At 29.7% G+C, this 17,798-nt stretch overlaps 1 protein-coding gene and 1 long non-coding RNA gene across 2 annotated transcripts; one reads left to right on the top strand and one right to left on the bottom strand.

Annotated features, from left to right (window-relative positions):
• The first annotated feature begins 363 nt into the window (after nucleotides 1-363).
• Nucleotides 364-9,088, top strand: LOC106691231 (protein THEM6). Its single transcript, XM_014436944.1, has 3 exons — nucleotides 364-382; nucleotides 3,414-3,628; nucleotides 8,834-9,088. Exons 1-3 carry the CDS (start codon nucleotides 364-366, stop codon nucleotides 9,086-9,088), a joined length of 489 nt encoding a protein of 162 aa, XP_014292430.1.
• A 4,613-nt stretch (nucleotides 9,089-13,701) lies between these two features.
• On the bottom strand, nucleotides 13,702-17,794 carry LOC106691236 (uncharacterized). The gene is made up of 3 exons (XR_001344750.2): nucleotides 17,617-17,794; nucleotides 14,562-14,709; nucleotides 13,702-14,015 (listed from the first exon to the last, which is right to left on the bottom strand). It is a non-coding gene; the product is annotated as an uncharacterized lncRNA (long non-coding RNA).
• Nucleotides 17,795-17,798: the final 4 nt, after the last annotated feature.

Raw genomic sequence — 17,798 nt, 5'->3', positions numbered from 1 at the left:
GTTGGAGGGTAGAGGGTACGGTCAGCAAAAAGAACATAAATAATATTTGAATGGAATATGGTCCGGGTGCGGTAAAAAAAAAATTCAAATAGTAGATAATTATACTATTTGAGTTTTTTTTTACCCACCCGGACCATATTCCATTCATCTATACACACGGTCAATCAATAGTCTTCCAATAAATAATATTTATTCATGCCGACGTTTCGACCTGAGTTTCCGTTCTTCATCAGGGAGCTTGTAGCAAAGGGGTTCTAACTAAAACTCGAGTTTTAGCTAACAACAACTTACTTAAGATTTCTGCACTATTGAAATGAATTTGCAGAAATGTAATGGTGCATGGTTTAAGGTTGTAAGAGTAAAATGAATGGGAAAAACAAAGGTAATTGAGGAGAGGAGATTGAGTTGGGAATTTTGGTTATTTATCAAATTGAGTTGATGGGTCAAAAATTGGCCTCAACCCTGTCTGTTTTTTTATCATTTATTTTGTATAATTCTTACCTCAACAATATTTCATTTTATCTTCTATTTGTTTAAACTACTATCTACTTAATTTATTGTTTGTATATGCAAGTTTGTTTATAATTATTTTATTTTCATTTTTATGTTTCTCTGAATGAAGGTTGTTATCTCGTTTTGTTTTTCAGCCCTAATGAAGGTCTGAAATTCAGGTCGAAACGTCAGCACAAATAATTAAGTTTTGTTTATTTGTGTATCTTTGCTGGCCGCACCCTGACCATCTCATCATAATTAAAAGTGTTTCGACATTAATTTATTACAATTTAAGAGCTGTTTATTATTAATTAAGTTGGACCTAGAGCGATAATTATTTCGTAGTGTTTCCTCCTTTCATTTCATATTAATGTGGCTTCTTCCTTTAATTTACGATAACGGCCATTGGAGGACTTTCTATGACCCTAGAGTAATTCGGAAGTATTAGAATAGACATACTATTAAGGGATGTTGATCTAAAAAATAGAAGCTGAGACTCACCTTAAAAGATCTAAAGCGGTAATAAAGTAATACGCATGGCCGTTAAACCTTTTATCAGTGTTGTAATGAGTTGGGGCCTAGAATAGAAAGCTAATCGTTTCAAAACGTAACATTTGCATGCAGTGAGTGCCTCCACCTTGGTCATTTCAAAAAAAGTAATTGGCCATTGATTTCATTATTGGAACGAGATGTGCAATGGTGCAAGGTTAACCTTATCAAATCTTTCATAGTCATTATATTGCACAGTTAAAAAAATATTGAAAGTCTAAATAATTTGTTCAGAATCATTTATCATCAAATTAATATTATATTTTCTTTTTTAAAAATGAGAAATGACAGTTCTCTCTTGTCATATCAAAACCAATAAAACATTTCTTCATATATGAAAAGATGGTAGGGGGTGCTTTCAGTGAAGAACACAAATAAGTAAAAAGTTATTTATTAGTGCCAACGTTTCGGTCAGAAATTCAAGCCTTCTACAGGGCTAAGAACAAAAACAAGATAACAACCACAATGATTAAATAAAATTAGGGAAAAACAAGAAACATAAAAAGATAACAGATAATATAGGTACATAAGTTATATGGAAGAATATTTATTGTATAATATTATAAGAATATCGAAACTGTGCGTAAATAATATACAGTGAATATAGTATTATTCAAATTAAGAATGCCCTCAGAATGTTGGTACTTAAGAAACGATAATATCGGATATAGAACTACAGTTAAAATATCACATCGAAAGGAGTGATCATACTTTGATCATATGCAACGTTCATATAACACATATGAGGCCAAAGAGAGCCACAATCAGTTTTTTAATATTTTGTTTAGATACTGAAATTCAGTTTTTTATTTTATCTAGTGTAACTGTATAATACAGTTACAATTCACATATGAAAACAAAGGTAACTAATAAAAGAAACGGTTATTTTGTAATTTTATTAATACAATTTAAACATAGTATAAATTAAATATCAAATATTATAAACACCGAATACCTATGATAAAAATAAAAAATCAAAAATATTTATAATTAAAAAGTATTATAACGTCTGTTTAATTCAGATAATACACTCACTCCCTTCTTCCTCCAACTGTCCCTTTTCTCCTCCCCTCTTCTTTCTTCCTGCCATCTGATTGGCTACAATCATTTTTGAGGGCGGAACCATAACTTTAATAATGAAAAACTTAGGGCGGCATCTACTCCTTGATGTCGACCCGAGGCACTTTATGCTTTCCGCTTATCTTTATGGGCTCGGAAATAAAAGGTATGAATGCGAACAGTTATACATGTGTTCAGCATGGCATGGACTACTTCCCAGCGAATTCTCTTATTCAGGTGGTCTCTTGGCCCTTTTTTACACCTTACTAATGACCCAGATGTTTTATGGTAACATCTACAGCTTATTATCAGGTAGCAAATGCCGACCATGAAAATCCAAAATACCTGTTTAAATTAGCTTCTATTTTCTCATTCTGGTATTTTCAATACATACTCTCATCCCGGCCTCTGCTACTCTGCCTGGGTGGGTTGTAGACTTAGTCACTCATAGTGATTTATTAAGCATAAGCTTAAAGAGTACAATACCTCAGAGTATTTTTATTCTCAGTGAATCTGTTCAGTTGCTAGGATACAGTACCCCTAATAGTTGCCAATAGATGACAGGAGCTTTATGCCCTCTTCAAGTGATTCATTATAATGTATAGTTCTTTCTTTAACAACGTCTAATGATCAATTTTTTGTATTTATTTTCATGTAAAATCAATTAAAACTATCCGCAAAAAGTCTGTAAGATGTTGATTTATCAATTGTAAACGATGTTCCGACTTTAATAACTGCGTTTTTAAGTACTAAATTCGGTAAGCATACTTTTTTAGGTTTGGGTATTTTGATTATGGAACGATTTTCCAAAATTATAACATACAAGCTTTGTATAGTATTGACAAATCCTTTCTAGTAGTAGCAATATTCAAAGTTTTCTATCAGTTCAAATAATTTCAATTTTGCAGATGCTTTTTCAATAAATATTGTTTCAGCAATTGGAAATCCTCCCTTCAACATGTGGACTGTCTAATTCGGTTTTTGCTTACTAACGGACCCAATAATAGTAAAGATTTTTATTACAAAATAAAATGTTACATCAACATTGAAATATAATTCTTCCAAACTGGGAAAAAACAGTTTAGGGCAAAGTTATTTCATGTCTAGTTATTACAGATAACTTAACTGATACTGAATGGACATGGTTACAGCTGGAAGTTACATAGAAGAAGACGGGTTGGGGGGCCCTGGTGGATGAGAGTGTTCCTTGTTAGATAGAGCTTAAACAATGTAGAAATATTTGTTTTATAATTATATTGTGTATTATACGTCTGTGATTGTATATCCATAACTATTTACATTTTGCCCTTTAGGCCTCTGCCTAACGACGGACGTGGACTATCTCCTCTCTCACATGAACAACGCTCGGTTCCTGCGAGAGTTGGACTTCGCTAGGGCGGACTTCTACCAGAGGACAGGACTCTACGGAGCCATCCAGGGAAAGGGCGGCGCCGTGGTTCAAGGTGCAGCCACCATCCGCTATAGGAAGTTCGTCAGGCTCTGCTCCTTCTACTCGATCGTGTCCAAGGTGAGATGTACTTATTTTTATATACTGGGTAATTAACAACTCAGATAAATATACCTGAAACCTTTCTGTTCATTAAATGAGGCTTTCTTGCGGGGAAAAAATAAGTTAAGAACACTAAGGTATGGGCAGGATACAATCTTTTGGAGAATCTACTCACTAAAATTCTAATAAGAATTCTAGCGTAGGAGGTATCGAGGCCTTTATATTTTCAAACGCTTAGGTGGATTATGAGCTATTGAAGAGGGAGCAAGGCTAGAAAAAAGTGGGTTTGGATGTTCATCATGGAAGTTGAGATTGTCGAAGTGTTTGTGTATAATTAATTAGTTCTGACTACAATCGAAGATGTAAGGTGCGCTATACCATACAGAAACTAGCTGTAGGTCCTTATGAGAGGAAGACAAGGTTTAGGAAGGAGGAGAGATCCGAAAAAGGCAAAGTGAAATAAAAGTCTAATATACATTTCAAAAAATAGCACTAGAATTTACTAATCTTCTATTTATAATCCTAAGGAGGAGAATCCTTCAAAGGTAAATTCACACTTCGGTTTATCAAGTTTCGCTAAGTCAGTTCTCTGAGCTATTAAACGTCATCGGGAGATGGTTCGTGTAAGACGTTTGCTTTTAGTGGATCAGAAGATTTTATTGTAATCTTTATTGATTCAAATAATAAATTAGAAATATGAAAAATGTTATGTACAACTCAAGTTAAATAATTAACAAGAAGCGTTGACAATGTTCGATGCCTGTGCAATGACTGCAGTAGTTCACGTTGCTAGATTCTTCATGTCGGCTCATAACTGTTTCGGTGGCTGTAGTGTAGTAGTATGGTAGTTGCAGTATAGACCTTTTGTCTATTAAATGTTGTAATTATCGGAATCGACGAGAATTTTTCTGTTTTTTTCTAGAGAATTGATGGATGCTATTCACTGATAGCACAAATGTGTCGTCGGTGGTGAAGACCGTGTAGGATTGTTTGGGAAGTCATATCTAGGAACTGTACAAAATAGGGGACTAACGATACTACCCTAAGGTACGCCGGCAGATTGAGGAAATAGTAATGAATGAGCACTATTGTGATTTACTTTGAATAAACTATTAATGGAACTAGAACGTCTTATCCTGGAGCTTTTCGGGAAGGAGATTTCTGAATGATGTTAGATATTTCTAAAGAATGAGACACTTCCGGCGCAATGTTCATTTGGAGTGGAACATTTAATTTAGTTTCAATCCATTTGATGTGATTGGATTAAGGGGATGGAATGAAGGTTTTAAACAGGTGCTAACCGATTATCTGGAATTTTTCTTCGTCAGATCCCGACCATGTTTGGAATACACTAAGAAGTGGATGATTATAATCTTTGAACATCAAAAGCTTTTTAGTGGTTGTCAATAAATATTTGTCTGTAGCTGTATGATTTTCAGATAAATTAATTAAATTTTCAATGTTCTATATTTTTCAGTCAATTTAGTATAATGTGCATTATATTTTGGGTATCTAGTCCTGTGCCTCTTCGATCTTGCTCTGCGTTTTGACCATCATAACAAGCGAATGTGCTGTAACAAAGTTTATTGACAGAAATGTGTGAGCAGAAATATTAATTTATAAAAAGAAATATCTTATTGAATTTTTAGTGCAGGATTCGGTGGAAGCATGCTAGTGGCAGTGATCGCGTGTCGATTTGACAGCTATGAACTTCCATCTCCAATAATAACTGTAACACTATGTTCATTTGGTATTGTGATTGAATTATTAATGGGCATTGATTTGTTAAATTCATAATTAGTTTTGGAAAGAGAAAAGAAACTGGAAAATCAAAACAATATGAAAACATTTTTCTTTTTCTTTCCACTAGAATGAGCATTAATTGGTGCTCAGCCACTCTAAATCGTATCCCTACAGTCCAGCGTGCCAGGGAGCCATTATACCATCAACCACTTGTGTTGAATCTATTTTATAACAGCTGTGACTCAGCATTCGTGAATAACACAAATACTGTCTAGGAAGACCTTAAAGTGTCTGCGACGATTGGGGACATTCCTTTTAATTGCTCCTCTTGCTTGGCTTCTCTGGAGGATATTGAAGTGAGATTATATCATTTGTTGATCACTGCCATCCTGATCTCAGTAACACGATGATGGATTCCAGTAACTAAATCTTCGGTTACTTAATTATTTAAAACTTAAACTTTACTACCCACACCAAGGTCCGAATTAAGACAAATAGAGGCTTCTAGGCAATGCAGATTTAGAGGCCTCTCTCCTGGATTTGCTTTGGCTAGTTCACAATGCGAAACTAAAAGGAATTAATTATTAATCCCAACAGTGAAATTCCATTGTTATTTTGGAATACGTTCAGAAATTATATTGCAATGTTATGGAGCAGTGATGAGGTAGGTAGCTTAAGGTTGTTGAGCTTTATTACTTATTTATATTTTATTATGATCGGAAAAATTAAAATATACAAAAAGTCAGCGTTAATAATTCAAACTTTATATAAACTTTATTTTATATCGTTTAAATCCTTAAGTCAGAAAAAAAATGCAATTAATATTCTACTAATGGAGGAGAAAATTGATTATACACTGTCACGCACAGTTATTTAGTTCGGATTATAAAATATAACGACAAACTAAAAAATCATTGGAAAAAGGATATTTCCTTTGGCTTATTACAACTTTTTTTATTACATTTTTTACAAAAAAAAAAGTTATATTAACATTCGTTTTCAATAATCTTTGATGGGAAGCTAGTAACCGCAATAGTTGGTGTGAGCGATTTTGCTATGCGAAATGGATTTGCCACTACCAAAATTATTATAAACATTTTTATTTCACTTATATATTTCTTCTAAACCCATTTTTATTCATAACTCATTTTATGTTTCATTATTTAACAATTAGGAAAGATTTCAAACCGTTTGAAACCTCTCGTCGTATGATACAGGTATATGAGTATTGATTTTGGCTTAAAAAAGTTTTAATATTTTATTCATAATTATGATGCAATTTATTGGTATTTTTTCTGGAATTAACACTGTTAACTTGATCAATAAAGATTGTTTGTAATGACTCATCGACCATCATTCCAATTGAAATACTCACCAAAAATCCATTCTTTTTCAAGATATTTATTTTACATTCCGAAAAACAGTGACTTCTTAGGATAGACCAGGTAACGAAGGATTCCGGTTGGAAGTGCGTATTGGAAAATTCAGGCAACTTTCAAGGGAACTACACAGATTGAAAGTATCCATAATGACATTACAAGAGACCAGGTTCACAGACTCACAAGTAACAGACCTCGACTGATATAGAATATTCAAAGGAAAACCAGGAACGACCTAGAAACATAAATAAGGATCAGGAGACTGAAAATCCACGGACATATGGTAAGAATGGCCCCGGAAAGACTAAACAAGGAAGTATTCCAAAAAATTCAAGGATCCAAAAGCTCAGGAGGATACATCAGGCAGATGAAGGAAGAGACGGAAAGACTAGGAATACGGACCAGGATTGCCTGGACGGAGAAAGATATAAGGAAATGACTGAAGGAAATCAAGGTTCATGTGGGAAAGAGAAATTCGAAAAAGGGAGTCGCGTGGACAGAAGAAAGAAAACTGAGGCACGCAGAGATAATGAGGGAAAATGGAAGGAAAGGAAAAACAAAAGCAAGAGAGAAGCCAAAAGTAATGATATTCGCGTGGTTCCGTTCCGTGACAAAAAAACAACAACAAAAATAAATTCTGGGACGAATAAGTGCTTCACATTGTAAGTTTGGTCCAGAAATACGATCAAAACTAATGGTGCAAGAATAGCCATATAGAAACTCAATATTGTGACTTTTAAACATCTCTAACATAAAAACAGATGTCTTAAATTTAAAATATTTCGAATAAAGTTTTAAATTTTTTCCCATTATTTTTGACACTAGATGCACCCCGTTTTCCAATTTTAGCCAATTTTTAAATATTGCGAGACTTAACTATTTTAAGTCTCATCTTCCCATTTTAAGTAAATGTTTCAAAAGTGATATAGAAATGTCGGAGTGTTAGTGGGGCGGTTCGGTCAGGATGGATTGCTTTCTAAGATTGCAATTTAATATGATTGATAATATGATCTCCTCTTATTTGATTGTAATATATCTTACATCGACCAACATACTCGCTCTAAGTGTCTGTTTCAAATGTAATATAAGTAAGGCTACAGTGGAAGGGAGTGGCGGGTTTCATGCCTTTTTTTTTTTTTTTTCAATTTTAGCCACTTTTTAAATATAGTTCGATTTAACTATTTTAAGTTGTCTCCTCTTCCCATTTTAAGTATATGTTACAAAAGTGATATAGGACCGTCGCTAAATGGGTGTTTTAGTGGGGCGGGTAGACCGGGAAGGATTTCAATACGGAATTTCAGCACGAAAAATTTAATTTTGTAGTAGCCTTCATACTTTGTCGGCCTATCAAAGTAAAAAATTATTCGACTTTTGTCCATAGACGTTTTGTCAAATCTCTCATAGGTTATAAATATGTTGAAGCTGGAGTTTTAGGTCTAGGACAAATTTTCGGATTTTTTTCATATTTGTATTTATAATTCCAAAACAGTGCTTTCTAATCAAAACTATATTCATTCAAGAATTGATAAGAATTAATTAATTTAAGAATTTATTGATTAGTTAATGAACAAAAGGTTTAGATTGACCGATGAGACTGTTAGAACACTACGAAACAGAAGCAAGCCATTTTTTTTTTTAATTATTGCCTAGTTTACGTCAGTGTTTAACAATTAGTCTATTAGAGCGTATGGTTAGCTTACAGGACACCCCCATAAGTAAAAGCTGTTTTATTTTATAGTAAATTTAATATTCTCAATCATGTAGCTCAAATCATGTGTGACTATGTATTATGAATTTAGGATCTACTTATCAGAGTGGTCAAGGTGAATGATACACAGTGTTGATCATGTTATTTATTTGTTCATATATCTTTAGACCCATAATTACCGCAAGGCTAAAAACAATGATAAAGATAAAGGTATTTGCTCTCTACGGTGACAACATGGTATGAAGCATATAGGTCAAATCTTCCTCAGAATAAATAAAAAACAATTCAAAAACTTGTGTTTTACTATTCTTGAACGATCTTAGCAACATAAGCTGATTCAATTGTATTTTATTCATGAAAATTTTATATTAATGGAAAAAAAATCTTTTACAGATAATATACTGGGAAGGATCAAGTATCTACATGGAGCATAGATTCGTCTCTCCGACAGACGATTTTGTTCTGGCGATCGCAATATGTCGCCAGCGACTGTTGAAAGTTGAGTCAGAAGATCTGATCCGAGAGATAATGTCCAGCGAGAAGAGCCCGGAGTCTGGAGGTTACACCAAACCAGAAATGCCAATGGATTTGGCCAAATGGGTCGAGTCCAACGAGATCTCTTCAGCGAACCTGAGGAACGGATGCTGACAAGAACTGTTGCCTTCCCAACCGTGCATTGCGCAGGAATGAGGGGGTATTGGTCGCCATGTATAAACTGCAGGTCAGTTTGACAAGGCTATCTGCGTGGACTTTAAGGAGAACTATGTCCGTTATTAAAGCTCTTTTCTCTAATTTTGTGTTAATACCATTTCTTTTAAATATTTTTTTGGCTTTATAATTTACTCAAAATATAAATTTACTATATCAAGTTTGAAAATCAAAATACTTTAATGAAAATAAACAAACATAGTAGACTCTCCCTTGTACCCATTGTGAAAATGAGGAACAAGATACAACTCGTTAATAGAAATCAAAAATTTAATAATTTCAAGATCCATACGTATTATAACAAAAAAAATTTGCTTTTAAAAAAGAATTCATGTCCAGTAATAGTCTATTAAGGGTACCGTGGTAACTTTATATTAACCCAGTGCTGTACTTAATAAAATTTTTTAACTAGTTGTAAACAAAGTAAACGTTTATGGAAAGATATCATCAGTTAACATTCTATTGTTATCATCCACTTTTAAATAAAACAATTTAAATAGAAAAATAATTCCTAAGTACATCACCTAATAACTTTTAAATACTAAAATAAACAGTGAAGGAAGAAATAAAAATACCTACACTACTATATAGACCTTTAAATTTTTATTTAATATTATTTATAGACTTAAATAGGTTAAGTGCTATCGATCAAAAACAGCATTTGATTTTTGCTCGATCAAACTTAAACAAATCCTTGATTTAGTAAGTGAAGTTACTTGTCAGTGTCTTTGACGGTGGCATATCTGGGGGAAAGTTTTATTTAATTTTGAATGATAATTCATAAAAAAAAAAAAAAATTAAGTACTTTTTTAATCAAGCATGTTTTTAGGCTAAAAATAGTTTTGTTTATTTTTTTTTATTTATTTGTTTTTGTGAAGGACTCAAAAATAATAATAAAAATAAATGAACCCCAAACCCCTCCTTACTAAGGGAGCTTTTTGGTAGAGGTCTTTCCTCATTTTATTTTATTTTTTCATTTGAATGATAACTTTACAAAAAAACAAAACAAAAAAAAACAGACATTAAACACAGGCAATTGTTTTAAGGTAACTTTTTAATTTTTTATTATTATTATTTTTTGAGGTCTCAAAATAATAATAAATATAAATCTACCCCAGGCACCTTCTTACTCGTACAAATAGAGCCCCTTTCCACAGTGGTCTTTCTTCATCTTTTAATTTGAGTAACTTTATTTTAATTAAACACATATTTAATTTATTATAAACTGAAAAATTATGTGTTATTTTTATTTTATTTATTTATTTATTAACAATAATAAAAATAAATCTAGCCTCGGTCCCTAAGTAAACAATTGCAGACTAATGAACTTTTAATCATTGGAGATTGGAGATCTGATGTTAATAGATAATTTAATAAATATATAATAAATTAAATGACAGCTGTCAATGCTATTAATATGGTTGCCAAAGTCTTGCAGCACTGTTTGGTATCGAACAAGTAAACTAGCATAACCATACAATGGACTTGTGGCAATATTATGTTATTTTGATTCATAGCCACTTCTTTAGCGATAAGATACTTTTGAAATTAAACAATAGTTGGTAAGTAACACACAACAGTGTTACACCAACTGCTTTATTTTCACGAGCTGCTACTGGTCCATGTCTTTATGCATGATAATATTTCATGGATACATTACAATGTAATAAAAATGGAATTAGAGAGAGTTTACTGTGGAATTGTGAAACAAACAAAAAAAAGTAGGGTTTATTTAAAACTGGTTCCTCTATACAATAATTCTTTAAATTTATACTTTTTTTTTTTAACTTCAAAAGCTGTTTTTTTAATACTAATTCATTCAAAAATATAATGTATACATTCTGTATCTATAATATAAATGCTGCAGAGATAAAATAGTATTTATTATGATGGGATCAAAATATTTACTAAGTTTGTAATTTTCAATGTTCATAATTATTTTTAAATTCATGTTATTATATTCAAATATACATCCGTCATTTCTACATAATGTCATCATTTAACTATTTAAGTCAAAATAATATCATTACAGTATATACATATATATTGTATTGATTACAATTAATTATCACATTACAATGTAATAATTTATTTGAAATGACTTTAGCGATTGTTAATGAAACTGATTTATCCACATTGTTTTATTCATGATTGTTATATTTTTAAGAGTTTATAATTTTTAAAAAATGAATTGTTTTGTTAAATAGATAAAGTTTAATTTTTATCAGTTTTGATTTTTGAAGCTTCATAATTTTCTGAGCTTGACTTTAAAAAGAAACAAGAGTATATTTTTTAGACTTAAGAGATGCTTGAATAATATTGTATATGAAATATTTTGTTTTGATCAATGTAAATCTATTTTTTAATGGTAAAACATCAGTTACCATTCAATCATTATTTACTCATCCTTTTAACTAGATGCTACCCTTGGATTTCATTTTGATGTAATAATTAATATATTTAGTTATATAACATAATTCTATATCACCAGAAGTTTTAATCCCCATGAAGATTAAATCTGGAATGTATTCTATTCCATAATAATGAACATTAGAAAGTTGCTTGAAAAAAATTAAATTGCTGTCAAAGAAAAAAAAAAATGTATATTAAAATCAAATAAAATCTTCACTTAGAAGTAAAGTTAAAAATTCATGACAAAAACATTTTTTCTAATATATTGGAGATTCTATATGAAAATTCACTAACTTTTATCAGCTTTTCCCTCTCAATATTTTATATTATTTAAAAAGTGAAAAAAAAAAGAATATATATAAATACTTAAAAATATATTACTCAATATGAGTGACATTTGACACAAAATTTGACTACAACAGATTTTTTGGAATCTATAAATGAAGTAGTATGTTAAATTAGGCCTTGACAAGTAAGAATTCTATAAGAAAACCGAAGCATCAATTCCTTGGATCCAAATTTTAAACAATAATCAAATCCCACCAAGGCACATTGAGAACAAAGGATAATGAACAATTAATTTCCAAATATGGGAAAATGAATGTACACACATTCACTAAGCTATCAAAGATTCGCCAGGCAGGCCATTTTCCAAGGATGAATCCAACTGAAAATTCCACATTGCACCCTATCAGAGTTGTATGGACAATCTAAAAGCAAGGTGATGTTAGGTTTTGGGTATAAAGTTACATGATAACAAGAGATTAGAATAACAACTTAATCAAATATTCGAAATTTCTTTTCCCATATATTCATTCTCTATAAGTTATGGAAGACCTCTATTTACTGATTAGGGCTAATAAAGATTAATAATTAAATATGGTTGCATATTTCTTAAAAATGCCCTTTTATTTTTATATTTTTTGTAAAAGATTAAACTGTTGATGGACTATTGGTCTGATATTGGTTCAGATTTATTTAAATTATGAAAAAAATTAATTTTTCAGGATTAAATTTATGTTGGAAGACTGTGTCACTTGAGTTTCATTAACATTTTTTTTTCAGATATCTATTTGCTGATTTATTTTTCTCCAACATAAATTTTATTAATTTTTTTTTTTACAGTTAATTTATCAAATTTGTTTTTCCCTTCTTCATTGCTGTTTTATATTAAATATAACTTAATATTGAGAATAAAAAGCTGATAAAAGTAATATGAGATTTTTTTTTCAGCATTGGTAGTACTGTATGGTACAAAAACTACCGATGGTACATATTTAAATTATCAAATATTTATCAAAAGAAGTCTAAGGGTTCTATTTTTTTATTATCTTACCAAGTAAATGCACATGTTTCATAATAAACTATGCTTTGTATATAATTATATTCAAATATACCTATTTTGAATCACTTATGAATAGGATAGAAATGAGCTTTGTGATAATATTTCCTTAGCTATAAAATAGATGTATATTTCATAGTTGATTTAAATATTTCGAATTTATTGAATTATCTTTGAATTTAAAAAGTTTAAAACTGTTACAAATCTGTATGCTTGTAAAGGAACCATTTATATTTTTTAAACTTAAATTCAAAATTATACATAGATTAGATTTTGTAGAGAACTGAGAAATTGACTCAGAAAAATATTTATATATAGCTTTAATATTGGTACTGATAATAAAAGATTTATCTTGTACTGATGTATCATAGTAATGTATAAAGAAATAAACATGTTGTTTAGAGGTAATTATTATAGATATAATATATAAGATATTTTGCATGTATGTTGACCTTAGTCCGAAAAAGAAAAGGACAAAAAGTGTGGCTGATTTCTGCCCCTACCTTCAATCCGAAAGCCATATATGTGAAGTAACATTATACATTTGTGACGCATGGAAATTGAGGTTCTGGGTATGAAGAAACTATTAGTTACCAGTATCGTCCCTAATTATTAGCTGTGATGTTAATCATGAAATCTAGTGTTTTTTATTTTGTTATTTTTCACGAATCAGCAATAAATGAAATACTATTAATACAGTCTTATTTATTTATTTTCTTATGAATTTATATTAATGCTTATGCCTGATTCTGAGACACATTACACCTTCATTAATGACACAGATTTCAAGGCACTGATATACAATTATTAAAATTTATTTAAGTGTCATTAATCGTGTATTGACATTTAAGAATATACAAATATACAAAATTTTTAATAATATATATATAGCACAGTTGCTTCATTGGTCATTTTGGTTCAATGCTGGATCATAAAATGAGCACTATGTGTGTGTAATACATGCAGAGTAATTTGGTTCAGATTAACAAAAATATCCATTTCCCATTCTAATGTCAATCATTCCTCAATGATAATAAGAAACCTGAACACAGTAAATTGCTATTCTTAACAATCCGAAAATTCTCAGTTTCAGTTATCCAAGACTGAATTATCCTAAAAGTATAAAAGAATTAGAAAGCTTACGATCCTTAAAATGATAGAAAAGTACAATCAAATCTTATTATATCGTATTGCACTAACTGTGTTAGAAAATATAGTTAATATTTTTTTGTCCAATAAATACTGTATATAAATTATATATCTAAAACAATGAAGTATAAATGATTTTACAATGAAAAGAAAGTAAGAAAATCTTTGTAGCCTCATTATAGAGTTGTAATATCGCTACAATATTCCGTGAACTGTCTATTAATAATCAGTTTAAATTAAGTTTGTTCATGTTAGTAAAAGTAGGCAAATGTATTTTTTTGTAAATATATATATGCAAATTCCTAGTCTTCCTTTGTTTCTTTTTTAATATGTTTTGAATTAATTTTTTATTATATTTTAAGCAAATAGGAATATGTTTGATTCTTAAATTAGAATGTTAAGACCAGCTTAAATTATTATTTTTTTATAATAAAAAATATATACAAAACAATTGATTGAAATAAACTATTTTTTTTTTCAATTTTAAAGAAGTTTTTATTTCTTTATTACCTCAAGAATATGTTGTCTGTTTCAAGTGATCCAGCATTGGTCACTCATATAACTCAGAAAAAAAAAATCATAACTTGTAGATGCATTTCATTATGCAGAAGTTCAAAAATTATTTTTATTGCATCCAATTTCCAAATACTGCCCATTTCTGTAATTGTAAATAATAGTGAAAAAATGCTAATTTTCCAGCTGCAATATCTCTGTTAAGGAACTAGATAAAAAGTTGAATATTTAACACATTAAATGACTCTATGGCATCAATTCCATTAGAGATTTTTTACTTTAGTTTCAACTATAAGTAGGTACAAAAATAATTGACTATAGAAAAAAATAAAGATATCATTTGTCCCCTAAGAATATCTCTTTTGCGGGACCACCTGAAGATTTGAAAATACAGTACATGTAAGATTTCTATAGCATCAAACTTTATTATACAATTCAACTTTTAGATTAAACTCTAATTGAATATAACAAAAAATTTAAATATAGTAAAAAAAAATTTTTTTAAACTATCATTAACAATGTCTTATATCTACTTAAAGTCTAATCTAAAAGTTGAAATTTATCATATATTGGCACTAATAAATAACTTTTTAAAACTTATTTATGTTATTCTCTAACTGCACCCCCAACCATCTTCTCCTCATATATATTATCCATGTTTAACTTTCTTCTAATCATTAATTTATCATACAGTTTGATCCTTTCGAGATCTTTTATATGCTGTACTTTAAATTTTCTGTTGGTCCCTTAAAAGATATATTATAGTAGTAAAATTAGTACTTCTTTGCTATGATTAACAGTTTTTTATTAGTTGCTAGTGTTGGATCTAAAATCTAAAAATTTATAATATAGTTTGGTATCTGAGAGGCCTTTATAGTGTAGATTTTTTTTATTTTTAACTGGTTTCCCAACCGAGATAGTGTAGCTAAAAAAATAACCATGTTTTTTCTCTAATTTACAGGAGTAAATTACACTTTAAGTTTACTTTTAACTTAAAAAGAAGAAATTTATAGTAATCTTCGGTCCTAGAGAGACCTTTTATGAGTCCAATTTTAATTTTTTTAACTAATTCCCTAGTATAAAACTAGTCCCCTAATCTATTAGTATAGAAAAATAGTAGTTGGAAAATTATATTAAAAAAAAAATTTAAGAGGGGATAATTTTTAAAGAGAACATTATTCACTGGTAACATTTGCTTATAAATACAAAACAATTGAGTCTGAGAAATTTTTTATTCTTTATGAAATTAGCTTGGGAAAATTGAATTTCGCTCATTTTTATTTGATAAATATGGCAACATTTTATACATAAAGAGAAACTTATTATTATAATAAAATAATAAAAGAGAAACTTATTATTTAAGGAATTTGTAGTGCAGAACAAAAGGCCTCAGATAAATCAGTGTTGAATAATTTAGAAAACTGCACACATTTGTGAACTCTAAGAATTACTGAAAAACTCCAACAAAAATGGCCTCCATTTGGAAACCTGATCAAATAAAAAATATTTTTGAAAATTTGGTCTGGGTGCAATCAAAATAACTCAAATAGAATATAAACTATTTATTATGAGCCTATGTTTCATCCCATGTTGCAGTGCTTCATCAGTGCTAAAATAAATACAAACAACTAAAATTAAGAAACAGAGTAAGACAATAAAAAAATAACATGAAATATAAATACACTGCGTTGTGGATGAAAATGATTTAAAATATATGAAAATTTACATAAAAACAAGAAAATGGAAGATTATTGATTGACCGTGTGTAAAGATGAAAGGAAATTTTTTTCATTTTTTTTTGTTTTGACTGCCGTCAAAATAGCCCTGACGAAGCCCTGCAACGTGGGGCGAAACGTTGGCTCATTAAAATAGTATAATTCTACTATTTGAGTTTTTTTGACCGCACCCGGACCATATTCCTTTCATCAACAAGAAAATGGTATTTTATTTAGTAATAATAATTTTCTTTAATTTACTTTGATCATTTTTGTATGAATGTTCACATATTTTACATAATTTTTAACCACCCATAGTTTATTTTTATTTCATGTTATCTTATTCTCTTACTATGTTAATTAATTTTAGTTGTTTATTCTTTTTTTTAGCCCTGATGAAGCATGATGCATTGTGGGGCAAAACGTTGGCTCCTAAAAAAAATTTTTTTTTCTATTTGAGTTATTTTGATCATATCTGGACCATCTTCCATTTATTACAAAGTATTTTTGATTTACCGAAATATCAAGGAATGCACCTACAAAGTATGAATTTCCTTTGAGCAGGTCAAGCAACCAATTATTTTATTTCTGGACCCTTAGGAATGGATTAACCCTTCTGGTAATAAATTTTCAAAATAAATTGCAATAACTATTCATAAAAGTTATTTTATTCAGTTGCCACCTGAAATGTTATGGGGCTAAATAATTTAATATTTAAAATCTAAGCATCGAACAAGGATTTACCTACAACATAAAAGAGTAAAGGTTATATGTTGTTGTTTTACTCTATGTATACCTTCTTTGTCATTTATCAAATAGTATTTCAAGTTTAATTATTGCAACTAGCATTTGCTGTTTCAAAATTTCTAAGCCAACTATATTTTGTTGCTGCTGGAGGATTTAATTAATCATAATTCTTGCTCAAGTATGATAGGCTCTTTTTTCCTTCTTTTTTTTAAACATTAATTAACATTGATATGTTTACTAACTTGTTGTATTTGATTCATATTTATCAAAATAATTTTGAGGCAATATATTGAAATATTCAAGAATTAATAATTTTCACATTTAAGTGGGAGTTATTACTGTAATTTGATCTTTGATGAGTGTTTGTTTAAATAATGCTGGTAAATAAAATAAGAGCTTCATAATGTATCAATTGTAAATTATTAAAAATAAGTCTTAAGGTTAATCTTACAAATTTTTGAACATTTTTTGTAGGTATGGTTGGTTAAGACATTTTTGGGGGTATTTTCAAGGCCGTCCTTGTTTAAAATATGTTTGTTATTGAAAATCCAGAAATTTAAAAATTTCTAGTTCTAATGCTATCACATTACCTTAGTGTTTATTTATCAGTCATAAGAACAATAAGATTGGAACATTTTTTGCTGAAATGCCACCATAATTGGAGAATAAGGAACAACTATTTGGAGGTGAATATAGCATTTGTTGATCTCCTTCAATAACTGATAATATAAAAAACATAATGTAAAGATATGAGTTATGATACTAGGAAAAT

The sequence above is a fragment of the Halyomorpha halys genome, unplaced genomic scaffold, assembly GCF_000696795.3.
Source record: "Halyomorpha halys isolate HHAL.00 unplaced genomic scaffold, Hhal_1.1 Scaffold2185.1, whole genome shotgun sequence".
NCBI classification, from domain to species: Eukaryota; Metazoa; Arthropoda; class Insecta; order Hemiptera; family Pentatomidae; genus Halyomorpha; species Halyomorpha halys.
Note: the sequence above shows the minus strand (reverse complement) of the source record. Positions and strands in the feature narration are given on the sequence as shown.

Coding starts and splice junctions, on each gene's coding strand:
- LOC106691231 (XM_014436944.1), top strand. Junction 3,629..8,833: donor TCTACTCGATCGTGTCCAAG/GTGAGATGTACT, acceptor AATCTTTTACAG/ATAATATACTGGGAAGGATC.